General features: G+C 37.3%; 1 protein-coding gene across 2 annotated transcripts in view; it reads left to right on the top strand.

Moving 5' to 3' along the window:
- The window catches only part of LOC122052431 (vacuolar protein sorting-associated protein 52 A-like), a 57397-nt gene extending 32035 nt beyond the window's left edge, over positions 1-25362 (top strand). For both annotated transcript variants that reach the window (XM_042613934.1, XM_042613933.1), the window contains 9 exons: positions 1551-1666; positions 1770-1828; positions 4398-4498; positions 5754-5804; positions 14126-14305; positions 14428-14562; positions 14671-14745; positions 24613-24670; positions 24757-25362. In XM_042613934.1, coding sequence (XP_042469868.1) covers positions 1551-1666; positions 1770-1828; positions 4398-4498; positions 5754-5804; positions 14126-14305; positions 14428-14562; positions 14671-14745; positions 24613-24670; positions 24757-25058 — 1077 coding nt within the window. In that variant the 3' untranslated portion in view covers positions 25059-25362. The remainder of the gene's footprint in view (positions 1-1550; positions 1667-1769; positions 1829-4397; positions 4499-5753; positions 5805-14125; positions 14306-14427; positions 14563-14670; positions 14746-24612; positions 24671-24756) is intronic.
- Positions 25363-25982: the final 620 nt, after the last annotated feature.

Here is a 25982-nt window from a genome sequence, read left to right as displayed (position 1 = left end):
TGTTAGTTAATAGTCATGTTGGAGGATTGGTTCCAATGCTAGAAGGGGCTGAGGCAACATAACCCTCATCAACTGCTTCTTCATTTTGTTGACTCTCACTTTGCATGGTGCACACTTATAGTGGTTAGACTGTTGGTATTATTCATGGGGTAGCTTAGAGTTGTTTGATTTAGGGCTTCATATATTGCACTATGCTGATGATATTCTCCTATTTTCTTATGCGGATCCCTCAGTGGTTTTACATCTTTTCATTCTGGTGGAAGCATTTTCAATATTCAGTGGGTTCAAAAATCAGTCTTTAGAAATCTACAATGACATACATTGTGTGGTAAGGTGGTCCGAGGAGACATTCTAGCAGAGATCTTTTGGTGCCCTTTGCAGCAGCTGCATATTACTTATTTAGGCTTTTAGCTTTGTGTGTCAAGCCTATTCGAGTTTATTGGAAGGGGATCATGTCTCGGTGACCTGAAGCCCTGCTCTCTGACAGGTTTTATCCCTTTATTGGAGGTAGAGTTACCATTGAAAGTAGTGTTCTTACATTACTTATTGTCTAGCTGTGTGGTTTATGTTCTTCTAGTTTGAATCGGATGCAGGCCAGATGCTATTTGGCTCGGGTTTTTCTGGCATCTTCAGCATGCTTCAGCTTCTCCAGTTAGGAACCTTGCATTTTGGAGTTCAGTTTACCAGCATAAATTGGTTGGCTGATTGAGTGTTCTTAGCATTCATGAACACAATCAGGTCAGCAAGTGGTGCTGGCAAATTTTTTCTGTGATCAATTTATCGGGAGGATTGTAGTTTCTAATGCTTATTTTGCTACTTGAAGTTGGGTGGTGTGTAGTTTCCTGAAGTCTTTATATAATGATCAATGTACCTCTACTTTTGGCACAGTCGCTTGTCCAGAGGGTTGGTGCCTAAATGGAATTTTTCCTCACTTTATTTATTATGTTCGGAACAATAGGTGAAGATTTTTCAGCTAGATTTCTCGTCCACTTCGGCAGGCTATCTTTCAGGTGGCTTGGACCATGCTTGGAGATGGTGGAGTTCTTGGACTTTGGAAGGTGCTAGTGCCATTAAGGATAAGGTTGTATTCCTGGAAGCTCTCGAAAGGCTTGCTATCTAACTGGGAGGCATCTCTAGCATGTTTTTAATCCCTGGGAGCTCTCTGAATGCTCGATGCTCTTATCTATTACTAATCATAGTTGGCATTAAGATTCCTTAATGCTTGTACTGATGCTTTTGCTAATAAAATTGAGTGGCACTCAGTCACTTTCAATCACTTTTCAAGATAAAAGGGTTCCTTATTGTCCAAAAAAGTTTCTTGGTATAATTTTATGAGTAGGCTGTTTATCTTTTAAAAGGTTTGTTCAGGAAGTCAGTGGAGCTTCAATTGTCTGTCTGTTGCGATGTTGCCTAATATTTCTTATTTGCAGTGCTGTTGTGTTGTATCTTTATCTTCTTGTTAATATGCCAGAAAAATATTCTTCTCTTCTGTTTTACTTTTCATACGTTTCTTGAGTTTGGTTTTATGACCCTTGTTCTATGTTACTCAGGAAATTGATCAGCCAGCATTAATCCCACATATAGCTGAAGCTAACTCTATCAAATATCCATATGAGGTTCTCTTTAGGAGTTTGCACAAGCTTTTGATGGACACTGCCACTTCAGAGTATCTTTGCATTAATTTTCTTCAGAATATCTATCATGTGGAGAGAATTCCAAAATTTTTACCAGTATAAGCAGTATACGTTTTTTTCTTATTTAAATTTCAGGTACCTTTTTTGTGATGATTTTTTTGCAGAAGAATCTATATTCCATGAAATTTTTGCAGGTATTCCATTGATACTCTCGTGTCATTAGAACCCTCTTTTCACAAAAAACAAGGAAAAAGAAAATGCCATCTCTTTCTCTCTACATTTGTTTCCTAATTGTTTTTATTCCTTTTCTTCTGTATTTAGTTGTTGCCGTGTTACTTTCATAATTGAATATAGTATCACATTTGAATCAGTAAGGGTGAATGGGAGTCTGCAATGGTAAAGTTATTGCCATGTGACCTAGAGGTCACGAGTTCGAGTCTCAGAAACAGCCTCTTGCAAAGCAGGGTAAGACTGCGTACAATAAACCCTTCCTCGGGACTCTGCATTGGTGGGAGCTTCGTGTAAGGGTGTGAACTCTGGATTAGTGAGGGTGTGAAACTCGGTAATTGAAATAAGCAATGGACTAAATAATCCTTCAAATGGTTCTTATTGGTAATGGTCTTTTCATTAGTTCACAGTTGATGGTCTATTATTTTCACATGGTACTAGAGTCACCAAGTGTCTTCTTCATTCTCACTACTATACATGATCTTGGATTTTTAACTAAATATTGACCATGCTAGTTATTTCTTGTCTCCAACATAGACCATTATGTTATCTACTTCCAATGTCTCCCATGAGAATCATCAATAATTGAGGACATAATTATAAATAATTAGGATCATAGTTAAAAATCTTGTGTCGTACCGCTCGATATGAGTGAACATTTTGTTCCGCTCAACCAGCACCGACACGGCTCCGTTGGCGGCGCCTTGAGGCCACCACGACTGCTGTGTAGGAGTTGTGCAGGCCTCGTGGCTGTCGCATAGGGGTTGCACGAACCTTGCAACAGTAGCAGGGTCGTCGTATGGATCTCACGGTCATTGTGGACGCCTCGTGCTAGCCTCGCGGTTGTTGGCGGCACTGAATGCGTCACAGGCGAAGGTTTAACTTAGGATTTAATTAAATAACTTACGTTAATAATATTACTCAACTCTTAGCTATAATTGAGATAATTTAAATAGACTTAATTAAATCTAATAAAATTATTCTATTAATTTAATATATATGTATATATATAAATAAAATTAATATTTATAGTTTATTTTTTAAATAGTTAGATTATTTTTTTTATTTTTATTTAATATATTTTATATTTTAAAAATACTGAAACTATATCGGTATGGTATAATATAGTACCAAAATCACATCGTTCCGGTCAAGGGCAGAAACCTTGGCACGGATCAAGATTTTAAACCATGGACCATGGTTAGGATTATAATTTTATTAGATAACATGTATGGAAACCTTTGAGCCATGGTTTTGATGAAGGCTGGCAATACACCTAAGACCTTAAAAATAACTTTTAATGCCCATATCAACTAGCTTAGTTGGCACCTTCAGTTAATATTATAGTTGTAAATATATATAAAAAAATCATGGATGGTAATGTAAGATGACAATGATGTAGTATTTACAGAGGGATATAGACTACCTTCTACCTAGGGTGGATGAACCTTGGTAAGTTGCTCCATTTTAATATGGTAGCAGAGTAATTGATCTTTGGTCACTTATCTCTTGATCATCTCACATATTCCATCCTCAAAAATTGTGATTTCTTCTTTCCTAGTATCAATATTTTATCCTGGCATGAAGACCTAGGTAGGAAATGTATTGGATCGATACAACCGACTAAATTGGAATCCTTGATAAAAAAGTTTAAATAATGAAAAGACTAATAATTTGATATGAAAGATGGCATATGATGTTTCATAATATCATGAAAGGACATAATAAAACAATATACTTATTGAATAAGTAGAATTAGTTAATTAGTTTATATTATCACTATTGGAGTAGAAGGTGATATCGCTCATCCCAAGTGGCCAGTATTGCCGACACTAGATGAAGAAGAGATGGATAGGACACTTTGTCTACTTAGTGTTATATTACATGCATTAATAAGGTGAGTCTTTTGATGGATGAAAAGAAGAGATGGATGATGTGATTGGTCTACTTAATGGTAGATCGCATGAACCGACAAGGTTATTCTATTGATTTTACATGAAATCTTAGGCAGTGTGGAGGTGAGAGATTTGAGCTACAATTCCTGATAGCAGCAAAGGAAATATATCTCTCTTGTATATTTTTGATAGTATTTAAGCTAAGATTAAGAGTTGGATAGGTTTGTTAGTTTAACAAACTAAATTGAATTTGACAATTCCAATGTTTTCTATCCTTTTATGCCAAGATTTGATGAGCTTTCAATTAGTTTCATTTTGTTTTTAATGGAGGTAGATTATTTCTAGGCAATTTCTTTGAATCTTGACTTTCTTTAGACTCCTCAATTAATCCTTATGAGATGATTGAGTTCTCGGAAAAGATTGGATCATCCTTTGTCGATACCAATCCAACACGGCTGATCCATATTAGTATTGCCTTATTTTGACTCCCATGATTAACAGTTTCGTTCAGTTCTCAAAACAAAGTTCTTGCTTTATGGAAAATACTTAGAGAGTTTGTATGTGATTTGATTGAGCACATTACTATCCGTATTGCTTGATTAGAATAATATCAAATGAAATAAAATTTCTTTTTCTCCAGGGCCATTTCAGGTCATTGATGAACATTTCAACACAGTGCTTCCAAATTACTATGATGCCATTGGCTTGATGCTTATGATTCGCATCATACACCAACACCAGGTACTTTCGTAGAATAAATTAATAAAATAGTAATGTCCTCCATGGGATATTTTGTTATTTTATTCATATATAGTTATAAACAGTAGGACAAGCATGGATCATGATAATGAATGTGTTGATATACTATAAAAAGTTAACCTTGGTACTTGCTCAAATCTTTTACTTTTCCTCATTTCCTTCAACTTGGTGACAATGTAGGTTTCCATTATCCCAGCCCATCCTGTCACCCCTCTCCTCTTTCTTTGTTCATCTGGAACACCCTCCCACCCTTACCTCATGACAACTGAACATTATGCTCCCTTGTTTATGCAATGTATCCTTTGTTGGTGTTTCTCCCTGCTGAACAGTCACTTTATAAGATGCTAGTTGCAACATTGAACTTGAAGGCCCACTACATTCGGATTCTCTCTTGTCTGGACTACTTTTTGACTTCTCCTATATGATATCTGATCATGATTCCTGTAACTTGAAATCAACCCATGACATCCAACTGTGATTTTGTTCCATGCAACATTGTCATGTACTCATGTTTTTTTTCCTGGCCTACACACTGTTTTGATGATTTTCTTACATGCAAAAGCTCATAGAAGTGCAAAAAACAAACAAAAAAAATTCACTTCATTCCTCTTCCTCCCCACCTCTTTCAACACCACCCTTCTAAACCAACAGCTTTGATTTCTTTACAAAACCATTTATTCTAACTTTATTTTCCTACTTTTAGTTTCATGTTGGGCATGACTCATTATCATCATCATCATCAAGTTTTGTCTCCCAACTATGTAGTTGGTTACATGAATCTTATCCCTACAACTTGCTGAACAGTCATATTAGTCCCATTTGGTTACATGAATCTTATCCCTACACTATATAAAACTCTCCTTGGCATTTTACATGCTTGAATAATAATTTTTTTTTTCGCTTCTCCAACTTGTCATGGTTGAGATGCCTTACTTAAGAATGGGTTTGGCCATCCATCTGCATGCGTAGGAAGGATGCAATCTATGATTAGCAATCTTTGTTTTACAATATTTATTCACTTCGTTAAGAGGAGACTAAGTGCTTCTCCCATTAACTGAAAACCTTTTGCTGCATATGTAAATACTAAAAGTAATCAGAATATTGCTACACTAACTGCTATACAGTGGCATATTCAACAGCCCTCTTTTGCATGTCTGTCTTCCTTCTAGCATATTGATATCTAAGAATATATAATATTGACATGGAAATTCCACCTAATCCTTGACTGTTATTGCAGTTGATTATGTTTAGACGCCGAATTCCATGCCTGGACTCATTCTTAGACAAGGTACTGTTGCAAATATCTTTTATAGTTGTAGGGTTCATTTGCCCCTTTTTGTGCAAATATATCTTCATTAATGTTATTTATTTTGGTCATTTTTCGATGGTTCTTGACAATCTTTATCTAGGTGAAGGGCTACCTTCACTTGCATACATGGAAGACTAATTATGTAGACAAAAAGTGTTAACTTGGGACTCTGATGTACTAATATTGGCATTGGAGATTGTGATATAAGATATGCATGCTTTCTCTCTCTAATGGGAAGATAATTGCCAGTTTCAAGTTGTAGTTGTCACAACCCGGAGACTTCATCCCTATATGGGAGATAGCCTCCTTGCTCGGACAGTACTCATCTTTGTATCAAAATCATAAATAATATCCGAGAAAGATACACTAGACTATACAAATATAAACATTATTAAATCAAGAAATGCAAACACAGGACTCTATTATGCTCATGACCCAACTAACAAACCGACCACATGCAGATAATGAAATGGAAAATACTAAAATAGCCAAATGCATAAACAACCCAAGCTATGTAGTACAAAATGAATTTGATGGACTCTGTAGAAACCGTCACCATAACTATCGCTGAGCATCTCTAGACAACCGTTCAAGTTTATTTACCAAACCTCAAAAATCGCCTCAAGTATGCGAATCTGGAGGCGAGCACAAAGTGTAAAGTGGAGAAATGAAAGACGTGCATGAAAATGTAATCAAAGAGGTCAACAACATAAGAGATAATTTATATCTATCTATATATATCTATAAATTTAGCGTCATTTAATTATACCTCTTTCCCATTCCGTTGTCTTTTCTTAACTACTTTCATCCGTTCTACTTTATTTCATACTTTCAACATTTTACATATTATAGTATTCTCTTTATCCCACACTCAGCGACATTTATTAGGAAGGTGAGCAACAAGTAATACACCCATCTGATACAAACACATGACATTTAAATATATAGGTGAGCGACCCGTAACCCACTTGAGAAGGATGCATCGTATATGAGAGTGAATGATTCTCAATCCACTCGTAACGAAATGGATCGTATGTATGCACCTATACATACATAGATTGGGTGAATGACCTGCAATCCACTCGAAGAGATGTATTGTATATACATGAGGTGAACGACCCGCAATTCATTTGAAACTATACTTGTGTATGCACATATACAAACATATATATAGAGTGAATGACCTGCAATCTATCTGAAAAGTGTCTCACATAAAAATAGGATGAATGGTTTGCAATCCACCCCGCGAGGAAAATCATCGCAATGTTGCTGAAGCCCATGAAATAAATGTGACACTTGCTTCTTTATTAATTTACTTAAGAAATTGCATACTCCTTATGAGCCGAAACTCTCTCGTATTACTCGATTTTAGGTAAACTATTTCAACAGAATTATTCCCCTCGTTTACCCTCTTAAAATTCTCATAAGGGTTTGTATTCTCTTTAAGGGAACTATCCTAAGTTCTCCTATAGTATCCTTCAATTATTTTCTAACTTCATGTGATAAAAATAATTTTTGACAGTAATCAACATAATATAGTATAACTTTGCTGAAGTTCCTAATTTGTAATATAATGTCACAGTAGACATATGTACAATTGAAGAAATATCACATCATATACAAGTTTTGGGAGAGAAGCACAATAGTCATTTGAGGGTTGAGACATTAATGGTTGGGAAAGTTCAATTAACTTAGACATGCTACAAAGCCTACTGCCATTGAAATAAGGAAAAATACAAAATAAAGGCCAACAACTAAGAACGTGATATCAGAAAAAATCCAACCTGATATAGAAAATATTACATATTGGAAAGATTTGGTAGGAAGTGCTATGGAGTAGCTCATTCTTGTCATGTATATTGAAGGAATAGCATGAGGTTGTAATTTATAGGATCCAGGTTGCAAATTCAGCAAACAATCAAAAATAATTATGTATATATATGATCTCTGAGATAGGTTTAATCATGCACAAGATCGTTAGGGGAAACAAACAAGAAAACTCCACCTCAAACCAAAGGCTCCTTGGCAAGGAGCACCAACAATGCACCAACCACGACACTAGCTCCCCACAACGAGTTGCGGCGGAGAAACGACGTCGACGAGCAGCGGTGATGACAATGACAACAACGATGACAATGTGAGGGTGAGAAAAGATGAGATTTTTTCTTTTGGGAGATTTAGGATTAGGTTTAGAGAGGATATAAAGAGGAAGAGTGATGCATACAAAAAAATAAATTGGGAAAGCAATTTTAATGATGTAGACAGAAAAACAAATGAGAAAATAATTTTAATTTTTTTATTATTTTTATCGAGTTTGGTATTTAGGATATTTTTGTTAATTTTTAAGTTTGGTATGTAGGGTATTTTTGTTAATTTCTATCTTTTATATCTTTTTGGATTTGGAGTCTCTTTAGAATATTTTGGGTTTTGAGTATATTTAGAATCTTATCTTTCTATTAAGATTTATTTTCTTTTTTGTGTTTTAGGGTTTTGAGTGTATATAAACGTCTTGTTTGGGCTTTGTAAAGACAGAGCCAGGTTGTTGTGGAGTCATGCCACTAAGAAGACAACAGTGTACGAACGCGATATGGAGCAGGTTCGAACTATTGGTGAACGGATAAAACAGATGGAAGATTTTGATAAATGTATGGAACGGATGGTAGGAATTGTGGAAAAGCTTGCTGAAAGTATGGCGGTGGGTTTTCAAAACCAAAATAAAAGAAATCCAGTCCAATGCAAAAACAATCACCAGACAAACTCGGAGGAGGAAGGAGTTTTTATTTATAAGAAAGAAGTGAATGACAAGATCGAAATATTCGGTAAGCCAATTGACGATGAAGATGAAATTGAGTCAACTAGCGAGCCAGTTTATGATGATGAGGTGGATGACGATAAACAAGAATTAGTGGTATCTAAGAGAATTCAACTGTTTGAGGATTTTACTGGTCCACCCTTAATAGATGATGGTGGCAAAGAATAAAAAATGCCACGTAGAAGACGTAGAAGAACTAATGGTGCAATGAAAAGTATGGAAGATTCAGTCTAGTGCAAACTTGAACAGTTTTATGAAGGGCTAGACGGTCCACCACTCCGGGTTCTCCCAATAGGCATCCAAAAACTAAACAAAGCTTTGGGGAAAAGAACGGCATGACCGAAAGTATTGGTAAAAAATTGTCTTTACATTAGCCCAAATAAGACGCTTATATAGACTCCGAACCCTAAGACACAAAAAGGAAATAAATCCTAATAGAAAGGAAAAATTCTAAATATATTAAAAATCGAAAATTTTTTAAACAGACTCCAAATCCAAAAATATAAAAGATAGAAATTAACGAAAATACCCTAAATACCAAACTTAAAAATTACCAAAAATATCCCAAATACCAAGCTCGATAAAAATAATAAAAAAGATTAAAATTGCTTTTCCAATTTATTTTTCTATTTATATCATTAAAATTTGTTTTGGGTAACCCGATTAAAATTGTTTTCCGATTTGTTTTTTTGTCTGCATCAGTTGATAGTAGATCCAAGTTCTTGTGGAAGCATGTGACCCAGAAGATAGTGACGAGTCGACTACGCTTATGAAGAGGATGTTCTTGATGAGGAGGAAAGAGTTTTTATTCATAAGGAATATGTGGACGACAAAATCGAGATATTCAGTGATCCGGTTTATGACGACGAGGATGACAACGCCAATCCCTTCTCCTCCCTCCTCTGAGATGATGCCGAAGAGGAGATAGAATCAGACGAAGCATTGAACGAAATCCATGGAGACTATGACTATGATTGGGAGGATGAAGTCGATCCCGAGGAGAGGGTGGACCCCGACGGTAGCAGGGATGGAAGCGGAGAAGTCGACCCTGTCTGCGTCAAGGGAAGTTTTTTCTTCCCTGCAACCACCAAGGAGGTTGACCTAGGGCAGTGGAAGACATGCAATTATCCTTGATCATTAAATGCAGAGATTTGTTGATGCCCACGTTTAAAATTTCATGCTGGTCCATTTGAAGTGGAACCCCGTCCGAGTAACCCATTCAATCCCTGATTGCTGTGGGTTGGTCCTCTGATGCAATGATGGTACAATATTTCATACTGGTGACTCGAAGATTGATGAGTCACCACTATATGGCAAAATTTTTGACTGTGAGGCTTTGGAGCAGCTTTCAAAGGAAGGCGTGACTTTGATGATGAGTGACTCAACTAATGTACTATCGCCTGGAAGATCTATCACTGAGACTGTTGTGGCAGATGCACTATTGCGCTATATTTCAGAAGCAAAAGGAAGAGTTATAATGACATAATTTGCTTCTAACATACATCGTCTTGGAAGTGTGAAAGCTGCTACTACTTTTACTGGACAGAAAATGGTGTTAATTGGCATGTTTGAGAACTTACTTGGATGCTGCGTTCAAGGATAGCACCCATAGATCCTTCCATGGTTTAAAGTGTCATGCCGAGACAGTCGAAACGGGTGAAACATCTCGTTCCGCTTGGCGACCGACCCCGGCACCGGCTTGACCCCGACACCAGACCCGCGACAGTTGCGACGTGTTGCGTGACCCCGTGGTCACAGCGGAGGGGTCCCTCGACCTTGCAACAGCGAAGGGATCGCTTAACCTTTCCGCTACCGCCACGGAGACATCGTGCGACCCTGCGGTCGCTGCAAAGGGGTCGCACTACCAACGCGGTCGCGCTGAAGGAGTAAGGTAATTCCCGAGGCCATGGTTGGTCGCGCAAACCTGCGACAGTGCTGAAGTCGTGCGGGCTCGCGAGTGGTGTCGAATTTCAGATTTTTTTTAATTAAACTTAGGTTAATTATTTTAATCAACGCCTAGCTATGATGGAGATAATCTAAAGAGACTTTATTAAACCCTAATAAAATTATCTAATTAATTTTATATTTTATTTATTTTAATTTAAAAATTATAATAAAATTTTTATTTATTTATTTATCTATTTTCATATCTTTTTCTTTTTTTAAGATTATTTTTTATATTGTTTATTTATTAAATATTTATATTAAATATTTTAATTTTTAATTAATATATTTTTTATTTAAAAAATACCGAAACTATATCGGCATGACACGATACAGTACCGAAACTGTATCGTTCCGGTCCAAGACCGAAATTTCGGCACGGGTCGAAATTTTAAACGTTGGATCCTTCTCCCTCGGTGAAAATTGAGGATGTTGATGCTTATGCTCCAAAAGATTTGTTGATTGTTACAACTGGTTCTCAGGCAGAACCGTGAGCTGCACTAAATCTTTCTTCCTTTGGAGGTAGTTACTCTATCAAACTTGGAAAAGATGATTTGGTTCTATCTTCTGCTAAGGTAATTCCTGGAAATGAGACTCGTGTGAAGATGCTCAATCTCATCACAGAGCTCGGACCTACAATTATGATAGGAAAAAATGCTGGACTTCATACGTCTGGTCATGCTTATCGTGAAGAATTGGAGGAAGTTCTTAAGATTGTGAAGCCTCAACATCTGCCCATTCATGGGGAGCTCTTGTTTTTGAAAGAGCATGAATTACTAGGAAAATCCACTAGAATATGGCGTACCACTGCAGTAAAGAATGGTGAGATTCTTGGCGTTTCACATTTAAGAAATAGACGAGTTTTGTCTAATTGTTTTTCTCCACGGGGAAAGGAGGCATTGGAGTTGATGTATAGTGATGGTGATAAAGCAGTTGGAAGATCATCTGAACTCTGCATTGATGAGAGATTACGAATCGCATAAGTCCCATCTTCTATTTCTAGATATTCTTCATCACGTGGAAGTTTATTCTCTTCCAAACCTGCATCATATTCCTTACTCGTGCATTGTAACTTCACCATCGTTAAAAGCCTTTCTTGATGATGAGGCTGAAGAAGAAGATGATAGTGACCATCATGTGTGCGAAATTAATTTTCAGCTTCTCAAGTTTGGAAATAAAGTTGCATCTGAATCATCGAGGATTTCCAAAGTCCAACAACTGTTAGTAAATTTTACCAAGTTGATGTCAAATCTTTTTCGTTGGCTACCACATGATACTATTTTAAATTTGAGGGTGAATTTTCTCTACCTTGGAGAGAATGATGCTGGAAAAAAAATGGGAAAGTAATTTTAATGATGCAAATAGAAAAACAAATCGGGAAAGCAATTTTATTTTTTTTATTATTTTTATCGAGTTTGGTATTTAGGATATTTTTGGTAATTTTTAAGTTTGGTATTTAGGGTATTTTTATTAATTTTTGTATTTTATATTTTTGGATTTGGTGTCTGTTTAGAATATTTTGGATTTTTAGTATATTTAGAAATTTTCCTTTCTATTAAGATTTTTTTTTTTTTGTGTGTGTCTTAAAGTTTAGAGTCTATATAAGCATCTTGTTTGGGTTAATGTAAAGACAGTTTTTTATCAATACTAATTTGGCTATGTTGTTCTTTTCCCCAAAGCTTTGTTTTGTTTTTGGATGTCTATTTCTTGATATTCATGCGCGAATAAACGTGTTTAGAGGATCGCTTTCGGTATTCGTGTGCGAATCAATGGATTCTATAGTTGCTTTTGTATTCGTGTATGAATCAATATAGCCGATAGTTATCCGTTGCATCAAAGAGGGGGAAAAGTCACGGGTACGGGAGGGGAGGAAAGGTTAGGCTGTGATCTTTTATTTTCATTTTTGTGAAAAGATCCAACAAGTTTCAAAAATTTCAACTATAACCTTTCCTTATATATCTATATATTTTCCCATATATGTAACAGTAGTAGTTAACTAGTTACTGAGATGATCTTTGTTTCCAGCCTGATTTTTTCATGGACCAGACTGTCATTAGGAATATCTAAAATTGCATCTTCTGAGTGGATGGATATTTTAGGGTAATGTTGGCTTTTCTGTTTTGTATCTCTTTTCTGATTTGCCATCTGGCTGGAAAGGCTGGCTTTAAAATAATAGGCAATTCAACTATCCGAGTGCCTAACCACTTCAGATACAAATCAATGTCAAAGAATTACTACTTTCATCTATCATATTTTTCTTAACAGGGATGCTTGATCTTTGATTTAGGCATCCTGTAGGAGTAAACAGGTATTAGTCTAACTAATGAGTGCTAAAACCATGTCAAGGAGGCTTCTTTTATAAACACCATTATTTGATAATAGGATCCTTTCCCTAGCTTCCTTAGTACCCATGCTGATTTTGTAAATATTATTGGGGTTTGATCTGATATTGTCATTCTAGATTAAAAGAAGTTACACACAGATAAAGTCATTTTATTTCAAGTGTTATGTATTTTGATGAGTGTCAGAGTTTATATGTTAATTTAGTTGGTTAATCTTGTTATAGTATATGAAGGAATATGTATTCTTAATCCACTGAGTTTGGTATGCCATATATGTGAAAAAAATACATTGAGCAAGTGTTTCTTTTTTTCAACAAGTGATGTGCTCTTCGAGTATAAGATATTATGAAATGCGAAGGATGCAAATGCTATGTTATCTGTATGCTGGTCAACATAGTTGTGCATACCATTCTGTATGCTGGTCAATTAATGAGCTGTACATAAATAGTTGTGTATACCATTCTGTGGTCCTGTACCAATATGCTACGTTGGTCCCAGTTTGTGTGACTTCGTAGACTGGTTCGTGGAAATTGTAAGGTATAAAATAATAAGTGGATTTGGTCCAATTTTCTGGATGCTGATACAATTTCTTATCGACTTATTATTTGATACCTTGCAAATTAAGTGTTTTGGAGCTTGGAGAACTTGTCTTGGGTAAAGATGACCAGTACCTTTCATCTCTCCCACGTGCATCATTCCCATAACCAAAGGTTACTCAGCAGTTACTCAAAACTTGGTTGCAACATTATTTTGGATTAAATGTTATTTTGGTATCATATTGGTACGTCCTGTATAGCTACAGAGAGTAATTTAAAATGGTATCTTCATGTACACCCACTACTGTTGGGACAAAGAAATTGTAAATATCAAGTTATATTTCTTGTCAGCTTTCTTCCCACTGATGTGTCCTGTGGTTGTGATTGTTTGAAAAATCTGATCAACCTACATTAATGACTCATCTATTATTTCTTCTTAATTATGACCCATTGACTTTGTTACTGATATTGATAATTGAAGAGAAACATCATACCATCAAAAGATGTGAAAATGATATAATTGTAGTCATGTATTCCCTTCCTTCTATGTAAATTCTTTTGTGCTTTCTTTGGCTCCGGCATCGATTTACCTGTGGGATTTTTTTCTAATTGATTAGAGACCATAAGAACATAACTGCTTCACTGATTGATTTTCTCCTCAATCAGGTTAATATTTCACTGTGGCCTCGTTTCAAGATGGTATTTGACATGCATCTTAACAGCTTACGCAGTGCAAATGTAAAAGCATTATGGGAAGATGATGTCCATCCCCATTATGTTATGAGGCGCTATGCTGAATTCACAGCATCCCTAGTGCATCTCAATGTTGAATATGGAGATGGGCAGGTCAGCCATCTACATATGTTGGTTCTGATATTTTTGAAGATCACTTGCTTCACTTTTCATATGCTAAATATGGTCATTATATCTTACTAATTCAATTTTGCTTGGTTTTGCTTAATTTGTAGCTTGATATGAACCTTGAGCGACTTCGGATGGCAGTTGATGACTTGCTTGTTAAATTGGCTAGAACATTTGCAAAGACCAAGTCACAGACAGTATTCCTTATAAACAACTATGATATGACAATTGCTATTTTGAAGGTCCCAATATCTTATTGTCTTTCTATCCATTCTTGTGTTGATTAGTTATCACAAACAGTTTATATGGTTTCATGCTCCTTGTGAAAGTTTTGGTAGCAATTGCTGCAGGAAGCAGGTGCTGGAGGATTGAAAATGCAAGAGCACTTTGAGGAACTACTTAAGAGCAACATAGGAATTTACGTGGTAAAATACAAGTTCCTCAATACAAATTGAATAACATTCACTCAGAGTTGCAAGTATTATTATGAACAATCATGTTTCAACAGTTTAAGAGGACATTTCTTATTTTTATTGAAAAGACAAAACTACACCCATATATACAAATCCAATAATTCACCTAATGATATAATATCTCTTGTGTATTCTATGCTTAAATGATCAGTATTAACTCTAATGACATAATGAGAGATTTTGACAAAGTAATGCTTGGATTGATGTCTATGAGTTGATCTAAACTGCAAAGAATCTATATCTTCTAAAGTATAACTTTTTACCTTACTCTCAAATTGAAGATACGTTAGGTGATAAGTTTGTCCAGATGAAAGTTAAAACTTACAAATTATGAAAAGTTGCAGAGAATAAGTGTTAGATATTAAGGTGTAGTGTCTACACTCATGACATAAACAAAGAGTTAATAAGGAGACGAATTTTGTTTGATATTCTTCCAAGAGATGAGAAGTGATAGATGAAATGGAGCAAGGTTCTGATATCGACTGGAGAGATAAGGATATAGGAGAAAGTGACAATGTTTTTTAAGTTTCCAAATCGACAGTGAGTGATAAAGTGTTTCAAAGAGAATGATGAGATTAGGATTTCAACATTAATCATACTTTGAGGTAGAAATGCCAGGACAAGAGATTAAATTTCCAATTATTTTCGCTACAAGAGATGGTGAAAATGTCATTAGGGACAGAGTTTGACATCATCTCGAAGAGAAAGAGATATCAGGAAAGAAATAATAATAATAATCTCTTTAAAGTCTTAATAACAAGGTGGTTGAGAAACATTCTGATGATAAACTTAGAGAATAGGAGCAGTATGCCAAGTTTAGATAAAATGGTGAGAGAACAACCTGTGGTGTTGGCAGTAAAGCATAAAGGCTTAATGTGTGTATTTTTTTCTCATCATCCTCACATTTTTTTATGTTGCATTTTTCTCAAGTCTATCTTTGTTTTTGTTATACCTTCTCCTTTTTTAAACTACCTGTTATTGTTTTCCAGTCTTTTCTATGATTGCTTCTGTGACCTTTCTTTATCATGTCTGCTTGAGCACCTGTGTGATGAAAGTGGCTTGTGAGTGTGCTGGCATGTCTGAAAGACAGCAAGAGGCGATGGTGCTCCAGGGGAAGGCTAGAGAGCATAGATCTGGCATCTGAGTTGGTGTTAATGCTTGGTTATGAAAAGTTACTGGTTGCCACTGTTGGTGCTTTAAGCACCTCTTTGACATGACATGTTTTAGAGATGAGGAGATAAACATTGTTTGTGACTATGGACTACGGGGAGTTCTGTTGAAGATGCATATCTACTAGGTTCAGACTTGGGAGCCTGAACTTGAAGCAGAGCCTCAACAGAACATGTGGGTGTCAAGGTTGTTCTATTCGGAATAAAGTAAGGGGAAGGAAGAAGCAACAGAGGTATTGTTCTTGAAGGAATGATGAGTTCCAACTCAGAACAAAGAAGGGGATGGATGAAGTGATAGGGGTACTGATCTTGATGTAACAAGGAGGTGAACACACTATATGAGATCAAATGTGGATTTCTCTTAGATCATCACAGATCCATGAGATTTGTCAAATGTAAGGTGTAGAAAGAAGATGAGATGAATATAGAAAAAAGTTGGAAAAAAAGAATGAGGGAGGGAAGGCGATGTGACTTCATCAAACTCGTTATCTCCCCTTCAAATCGGAACCTTTAAGAGAAACCCTAGATTTGCTGCTCTAAGTTGAGAGGGATGAAAGTGCTATTTTATTACAAATCACGCTCATGTGTAGAACACCAACATCACATATAATGACATCTGACATCATAGCCCATGCATGGGACTAATAATCAAACAGGCAGAACTATTAACTCGTAATAGAATAGAATGAACTCATGGCTTGAATATGATTTGATGCTGTTTTTTTCTAAAGAACGTTGTCGTGTTTTCTCCATTTTTGTCGTCTTTATTTTTTTGCAAGATTGTACGGTGTTGTCTATTAAGAGTAGAATTAATGACTAAAAGTATTGCTCCATAATAGTGTGATTAGTTTCTCAAAAACAGGAGATATGGTTATCAAGTTTAATCAGTCATAAGTTATCCTATAAAATACAAAATGATGGAGTTTATTTTTAACCAATAATACAACAAAACCAATAGAAACAAGCTAGATACATGACTATGGACTCAGCAGATGTGTGTGTGTGTGTTTTTATTTTTCCTTTCAGTTAGTTTTAAGTGCACAAAGCATCATAACATAGATAAGATACCTGCCTTGTGTATTACCATCAGTTTTTTTTTTTTTTTTTGTAAAATTGTATATAATGTTAGGACCTTGATCACCGGCTAGAGGGGATGAATAGACGGTCACCGTCTTCAATCACTTTCTATGTTTGTTAGCGCAGCGGAATACCAAAACAAACAAAGACAAACTAAAACCTAGATGCAATAAACAAAACAATCAAACCACTGACATGTTGATTTATATGGTTCAGAGATTAGGGCTCCTATTTCACGTCTGTCCGTAAGGTGGACGATCCCTCAATTCGTCGGTGGATCAATCCCTGACAAACTTCGGCTAGTGAACGACTCTTTCTCAGTAGAGAAACTTCGCTACAATCTTGATCACGAACACTTGGATCAACGAGAGCTTTGAGACTCTAATTAGGGGTTAACCACGTCTAATTTCATCACACTTGGACTTTGCCTTGTTAAAGCATCCACATCAGATATCTTATTCAAAGATTTTATCTTAAATTTTAGATAGGATAACTAAAAACCTTTGCATCAGCTATCCTATCCATTCCCTAAATTATGTATTTATGAAGAGTACTTCTCTAAATTTAGAAAATCAATTTCATTCCCTAAACATTATAGAAGAGAGAGAAGTAATAGAGAAACTGATATATGGTCTATTGAAAAGTGAATATTCAAATTTAATAAAGTAACTTAAAATACCCTAAATTATGCATTTTAGATAGGGAAATTGGTGTGAATGCTCTTATACCTGCATCCTGCACACTCAGGCACCTATCAAATACAACAAATTATCTAACTTAAACCTTTGCCAAACATCAAAACCTAGGGTCGCACTGACTGATCCAATAATCTTCTCTTTTTGATGTTTGACAACCCGTTTAAGTTAGGAAAACATATAATGCAATAACATGTAAATAAATATGCAATCTACTCATGCATATATCATGGAACCTAAGCCTAGGCTCTCCTTTCACCTAAGTTCCCTCGTGAGCTAAAATTTCTTGCAAAGATATTTAGGTTTCCCACTTAAACCTAAATTTCTCCCCCTTTGCCCTACATCAAAAAGAGCTCCAATAATATCCCAATTATTGGACTCTTTTAACCTCTAATGACCATTAATCATCATGTATTAATCCCCCATAAGATTACATACATGTATACCATCCTTTTGGCCATTTCCTAATGCTGAAAAACAGTTTCAAATTATATTAGTCGACTGCCCTATGCCCCAGTCAGCCGCTCTCATCGAAATAACCTCAAAGACTCATTCTGTGTTCGATGAACATTTTTACCCGTCGGCTGGTCTTTGATAGCAGTCGACTAGTACAAATTTCAGCCAAAAATGTATTTTTGAACCCAATTTCAGAAATGTACAAGAAATTCCACGTACATTCAAAAATTCTTAAATTTTGTGGAGAAGTTTGTTTTACCATTATCTACTTGGAAAAAATATATTTAAAAATATATCTATCATGGATCCCAAGATTGACATAAAACTCAAAACTATCTAAATGATTCAATTGAACCTTGACATAAAGTTCTAGTTTTGGTTTTCTCTTAATGTATCTACCTATACTAGACCATAATGCATCCCTAGCATTAGTTTATATGACATCTATACATCTAAAACCAATTTTCATACAATATGAACCTCATTTCATATTTCTTGCATGACAACTCATCTCAATTGTGTCAATTTCTTCTCATTCATGACCCTTCTAGAATCTCAAGCAAGGTCTACTTGAGATCCATTGACCATGGGTCCCCATTTAACTCTTTGAGCTCCCCCTAAAGCTCTTAACTTTAAACACCTCCCTAGGTGACTCATCTAAAGATATGAGGACACGATGGTGCACCTTAGGTGACGATTGGTCAACCCATTTGACCTTCTTTTGCTTAACCTTTGACTTTTCCTTGTCTTTGGTTGATCTCTTCTTGTCCTTAAATGACTTTTCCTTGTCATTTCTTGACCTTTCTTTGCTGTAGTCATATGCCACCCTAGTATATGATTCTTCTCTAGCCATGGAGGATTCCTCCTTGCCATTTGCACTTGTAATCATTGCATGTGACTTTCTTTTGGCCTTAGGGAACTCTACTATGACATACTTGCCAAAGTGCTCAATGGATAACTTTCCCTTACCCTTGTTTGATGAAGACTGGTGTCCCAAACTGAATCTATCACCATTGGATGTTTGACTACCCAACATCATACCTAATCCCTTAGATCCAATATTGAATCTCTCAAGGGATTCTCTAACCCATCAAGCTTTTCCCTCGAAGTTTGATTTTCCAATTCTAGGTTTCTAACCCTAGAATCCACTTGTCCACCATGGACATTCCTAGACTTACCTACCTTCATAGGCATGTGTCTCTCATTTTTGGGATTAATGTCTTGGTTTTCAACTACTTTCCTCTCCTTAGGCAAAGTAGATTGTTTTTGGTTTGATCTAACCTTAACATTCGATTTCCTAGGGTTATTTACTATGTTAACCCTATTTCTATCGTTGTATCTAAATCCATAATTATGCATGAGTAAATAATCTATTTTGTTATCTCTAGCATGCATGCGCCTAAAACTTGAATTAATATTATAATTAAAGATCAAGTTAGGGATTACCTTCCTACCTACCATTGGAGCTCCCCCTTAACATGAGCATCCACATGACTTCATTTTCCTCCATTGCTTTAATTGCTCCATCTTCATGAGCGCTCCCTTCCTTGGGCACTTTGTGCGGTAATGCCCCCTTTCACCACGTGTGAAGCAAATGATGTGCTACTTCTTCTCCTATGCCCACCCTTTCTACAATCCACATTAGATTCTAAATGAACTTTAGTGGGTTTAGGGTTTATCTCCTTTACCTTCTTGAGCGAAGGTCACCTACTCTTGTAGTGTCCCATTTTCCCACACTGAAAGCACTTGATGTGCTTTAATCGCTCCATCTTCATGGCACTCCCTTCCTTGGGCACTTTGTGTGGTAATGACCCCCTTTCACCACACGTGAAGCAAATGATGTGTCACTTCTTCTTCTGGGCACCACCGACACCACCCTTCCTACAATCCACATTAGATTCTAAATGAACTTTAGTGGGTTTAGGGTTTACCTCCTTTACCTTCTTGAGCGAAGGACACCACTCTTGTAGTGCCCATTTTCCCACACTCAAAGCACTTGATGTGGTTCTTCCCCCTCTTCTCGGTAGATGAGGTTAATGGTTGAACTTCCAAGACTTCTTCATCTGTCTTGGATTCTTCTTCCTCCTTTGAAGATGTGGACGGTTTCACTTCCCCCTCTGAAGATGTGGCTGATTCCACTTCTTCCTCATCGGATGTTGAACACGTCTCCACATCCGATTGGTCCTTCTCTTCCTTTTAGACCAACGAGCCATTCTCCTTGGGTTGCTCCACTTCTCGTGCTTGTGTAGGATCTTTATAAAGAGCAATCACTTTACTCCATAGTTCATGAGTACACTTGTACTTACCTACACGTGACAATATTAGAAGGTAATAAATTCAATACAATTCTAATTTTCTTGTCCGTCTCCGATGGTAGCCTTTACTCCTCGGTCCAATACTGTAGTCACATGCACTTATCCCCTTTCTCCATTGGAGCTTCAAAAGGAACTAGCAACACGGTCCAATGGTCCCAATCCATTTGGAATCAAGTTTCCAACTGCTTCCTCCAATACTTTGAAAATTTTCAAATCGTATGGAGGTGAGATTCGGATATCCCAACCTAATGGCCCTTCTGCCTCCATCTTCTTCCTCTAGCACTTGCTCCTCCTGCGATTAGTCCAATGAAAAGTGATCTCGCTCTGATATCAATTGTTGGGACCTTGATGATCGACTAGAGGGGGGTGAATAGATGGTCACCCTCTTTGATCGCTTCCTACGCTTGTTAATGCAGCGGAATACCAAAACAAAGGAAAACTAAACCTAGAGGCAATAAACAAAATAATCAAACCTCTAACACGTTGATTTACATGGTTTAGAGTTTAGGGCTCATACTCCACGGTTGTTCGTAAGATGGACGATCCCTTAATCCGTCGGTAGATCAAACTCTGATTAGTGAACGACTTGGTGGAGAAACCACGCCATAATCTTGATCATGACCACTTGGATCAACGAGAGCTTGGAGACTCTAGTTAGGGGTTAGCCACCTCTAATTTCGTCACCCAAGCTAGCCATCCCAAGCTATAGAGCTTAGGGGAAAACATCCAAGCTATTTTCTTGCTACCAGTCGACTGGTAAAGTCACCAGTTGACTGGTAAAGTCACCAGTCGACTGATTTATGTGGAAAATTGATCGTTACACATCAACGGCTCGATACTAGTCGACTGGTGCTAGAACCAGTCGATTGGTGCCAGAACCAGTCGACTGGTCCACTTTGGTTGAGAGAGCAAAAATTTTCTATTTTCTCCAATCGACTGGACCAGTTGACTGATGAACATACTTGTCGATTGGTCACCCTAGACTGAGTAACAGAAGCTCACACTTGCTACTTTTGAACCACCAGTTGATTTGGACATATACCAGTCGACTGGTAAATCCTAACACTAGGGTTTTTACCTCGAATATAATCACTTAGAACATGTCATCGTCCGCACAACTTGACCTTGCCTTCTAGCCTCCTCCATTAGCTTGCGTCCCTCAGATGCTTCCCTATCCTTCACGCTTTGCCTTCAAGAGATTGTTGGGATCCTTCGTACTCGGCTAGAGAGGGGGGTGTGAATAGCCGCCCCAAATCGTTCGCGTTTCTTCCTACACTTCGTTAGCGCAGCGGAAAAATAAACTAGAAACGAAAGGAAGAATATCAAACCTTAGACGCAGCGATGTAACGAGGTTCGGAGATGATACTCCTACTCCTCGGCGTGTCCGTAAGGTGGACGAGCCCTATCAATCCGTCGGTGGATGAGTCCCCGGAGAACCGGCTAATGTCAAACTCCTTGTGGGTGGAGAAACCTCGCCACAAACGTTTGCAAAAGCAAACAAAGAGTACAAGTACAAAGAATAAGCAAGAAATACAGTAAGAATACACAAGCACTCTACCAATCTTGCTTTCTCGAGTCGGATGAAGCAAAAAAACCCTAACTCACGCGAAGCTGCGAGGAAGGAACTCAACGAGCTCGAGCACGAGCAGCTCAGCGAAGAGAAGAAGAAGTGTCATCGCGGCAGCCTCGACCCTTTATACCGCGAAGAAGAAGAAACTAGCCGTTGCGTCGCTAGAACTCTGATCGGTCTAAGGACCGATCAGGATCGGTCCCCCGATCGGTTACGACGTCGATGCGTGGACCGATCACGGATCGGTCCACGCATCATCCCAACATGGTTGTTTGTCACTGATCGGTCCCGGACCGATCGGTGTCGCGATCTTCATCTCGATCGGTCCACGGATCAGACATGGCCGATCGTGGACCGCCTTCTCTTCGCGAGCTTACCGATCGGTCACCGACCGATCGAGAAAACAGATCGGTGCGGTGACCGATCCGAGCTTTTTTGCCCAAACCAAGTCCCAAGACTTCGAACCAATATCCGGTCAACCTTGACCTATTGGTACCATCCCTAGCATCCGGTCACTCCCTCGACTGTAGAAACTCCTGCCAAGTGTCCGGTCAATCCTGACCTACTTGGACTTTCCAACACCGGCCGATCATCCCGATCCATCTGGATTTTCCCTTGCCTCACTCACTGGACTTTCACCGGCTTCACTCACCAGGATTTCCTGCCTAACATCCCGTTAGGACTTTCTCCCGGCTTCACTCACGGGACTTTTCCACCGCCTGGCTTCACTCACCGGGACTTTGCCTAACATCCAGTTAGGACTTTCCCATTCACCTAGCTTCACTCACTAGGATTTTCCGAATGCCGGCTTCACTCACGGGACTTTCACCTTCACCTAGCTTCACTCACTAGGATTTTCACAGATTAACTCACCAGATTTCCGCCTAGCTTCACTCACGGGACTTTTCCCGTGCAAACTCCTGTTTGGACTTTCCCGTCCAAGTCTCCATACTTGGACTTTTCACGTGCCAAGCTTCCCGTGCAAAGTCTCCATACTTGGACTTTTCCAAGCTCCCTGCTTGGACTTTTCCGTGCCAAGTCTTCATACTTGGACTTTTCCCGAATCAGATCAACCAGGTCAACCTTGACCTACGGTTGCACCAATAATCTCCCAAACATCTATTCTTGTCCCATAACAAGAATAGAACTCTCTCACAAGAGTCAAACATCAACATGCAACTCAACTAGGTCAATCTTGACCTAAAGTTGCATCAACAATCTTCCCAAGTCAAACATCAAAATACAACTCGAGTCACGTCAACTCGAGTCGGGTCAACCAGGTCAACCTTGACCTAAGGTTGCACCAACAGAGATTCCTTCGGTCTTGTCCTTGTTGTCGGGTCTTTTATTGTCAAGAGGCTCCTCACCTTTGAGACTTCAACCTTGCCAAGTCAGACTTGGACTTATATTACCAAGACTACACACTTGGATTTACACCACCAAGCCTCTACACTTGGACTTTGCCTTTGCCAATATCACACATGGACTTTGCCCTATTGTACCTGCATCCTCCACACTCACAAGCGCATATCAAATACAACAAAACTTAACTTAAACCTTTGTCCAAACATCAAACAGACATCAAAATCTAAGGTCACACTAATTGCTCCAACACAAAATAATATATAATCTGATTTTTGATGTTCAATGGGATTATTTATTCCTCATGCATGAGATGTTTCACTATTAGGTGGGCATCAAATTGATTTGAGTCATGTCATCCTATAGTTTAAAATATCATACAAAAAGCAAAGAAAGCACTTGTATGAGAAATAAATTAAGTGAATTGTAGAAAAATAAAAGTAATTGAAGATATGGCAATGCAATTATTGTCTAATTAATTGTTAGCAAAGTTCCATTTGTATCCAGTGTTGTTAGTCAGGATCATGGTTTGAAATCATGTGTCTGTCATAATGGTTGAAAGGTATTGTTATAATAATTCACTAAAACTCAGATACCACTCGACACAGGATTCAAAATCTTAAGTTGTGTCGTAGTTTTAGTAAAAAGTAAATTTAAATATCATGTCGACATTTCAATGCATGGTGTCGGCTACAAATTGAAGGTTGAAGGAGAAAGGAGATATTTTGTGTTGAGTGATACAAAGTTTCTATAATTTACCAAAATGAAATGTTTTGATCGTTTTTTCCAACATAATATAAGATTTAAAATCATACTCGATGTAGACAATGACTCCTTCCTATGCTTCATCTCCTTCAACTTCAATTCATTATCAACATCATGCATGGAAACATTGATATGATACCGAATAGTATCGTTCCGGTCAAAGACCGAAACTTTGACATGACTCGAGATTTTGAATTTTAGTTAAGATTTTGATTAATTTGCATCTCCTAAATCTGCACTCATATTTTCTTTTAAGTATAACATTTCATGGCAATTGAGGAAGAATGGTAGCAAGTCCTTTTTTTACCATATCTACCTGTGTTCTAGAAAATCCTATTTAATGCTATTTTAGTATTTGATTCCATATTGATTCTAGAAGCTTTACTAAACAATATGGCGTGCTTGTGCAGGAAGAATTGCTCCTAGAGCATTTTGCTGATCTTATCAAATTTGTTAAGAATAATGCTTGTAAGTTGGCATGTAATAGCAATTAGTACCTTATTCGCTGCATTCAATCCCAGCCTAACTCAAATATCTCTTGATGCTTATATTAGCTGAGGATACAATTTCCAGTGCTGGGAGGCCCACTGTTGCAGATGTTGATCCATTGGTGAAGGATTTCGCAAACAGGTGGAAAGTTGCGATCGAACTGATGCACAAGGATGTTATTACTTCTTTCAGCAACTTTTTATGTGGAATGGAGATCCTGAAAGCAGCATTGACGCAGCTACTTCTGTACTATACAAGACTCTCAGAGTGCGTGAAGAAAATTCCTGGTGGTTCTGCTCTAAACAAGGACTTAGTTTCCATATCATCAATATTATTCGAAATCAAAAAATACTCGAGGACTTTCTGATTTTCCCAGATTAATATGCAACTCCCCTCAAGAAGTTTGTTTTGTGTTTGCTGCTGATGAAAACAGCAAATAATTATTTGGTCAGGACGTTCGGAGATTGCCCCGCATATGCACTGTGCAAGACGTGTAAAATGGCAAAAGTGATTCATGTAGAACATATAAACACAAAATACTTACAAAGTTTCTTTTAATTTCTATTTCATTCTGTTTGAACCACTTAAGATTTTTATAAATATTGATCTTGTAAGTGTGATGAAGTTCAATCATGTTAATATTAAATGAGTGATTACAAGTTTTATTATTATTATCTTATAATTACTCAAACGTGATTCATGTAGGGCAGATAACATTTGTTATAGTCTCTGATTGCATTGTATTTGAACTTCTTAAATAACCATAAGAAATACACCATGTTTTGCAAACAACCTGACTGAGATCCTTAAATGTCACACCATACACATTTCAAGAGATCAAAATTCCACGGCTAAACGCTGGAGCCAGAACCCTCACTTGAAATTCTTCAATTTGTTTAAGGGTGTGAGGATACCAAAGAAGCTCGAAGAGATCCCAATCACCCAATGGCACAAGTTGGCTTTATCTCTTGCCATTTAAACACTGGAAAATCATCCTTGTCAAACTTGTCTTAGAGGTGGTGAGAAGAATGACCTTGAATTGACAATATTCATTTTGCATGTGGTTGTGTAACTAAAGGATGTTTGATTTTTATGTTAGTCGTCATATGTATTTCTTGATTTACGTTGATGATCAATAAAAAATTTTATTAGGGGCGGACCGATCATCCAATAACAGTTAATGAACTTAATTAGAATTATCATTTTATTTAGATGATATTTTAACTATTAATTAATTTCCTAAATGGAATGCTTAACATCAAAATGGATCGGATACATACAATATTATTCT

This window comes from Zingiber officinale, chromosome 3A (genome assembly GCF_018446385.1).
Source record: "Zingiber officinale cultivar Zhangliang chromosome 3A, Zo_v1.1, whole genome shotgun sequence".
Taxonomy (NCBI): domain Eukaryota; kingdom Viridiplantae; phylum Streptophyta; class Magnoliopsida; order Zingiberales; family Zingiberaceae; genus Zingiber; species Zingiber officinale.
This window is presented reverse-complemented; position numbering and strand designations above follow the sequence as displayed.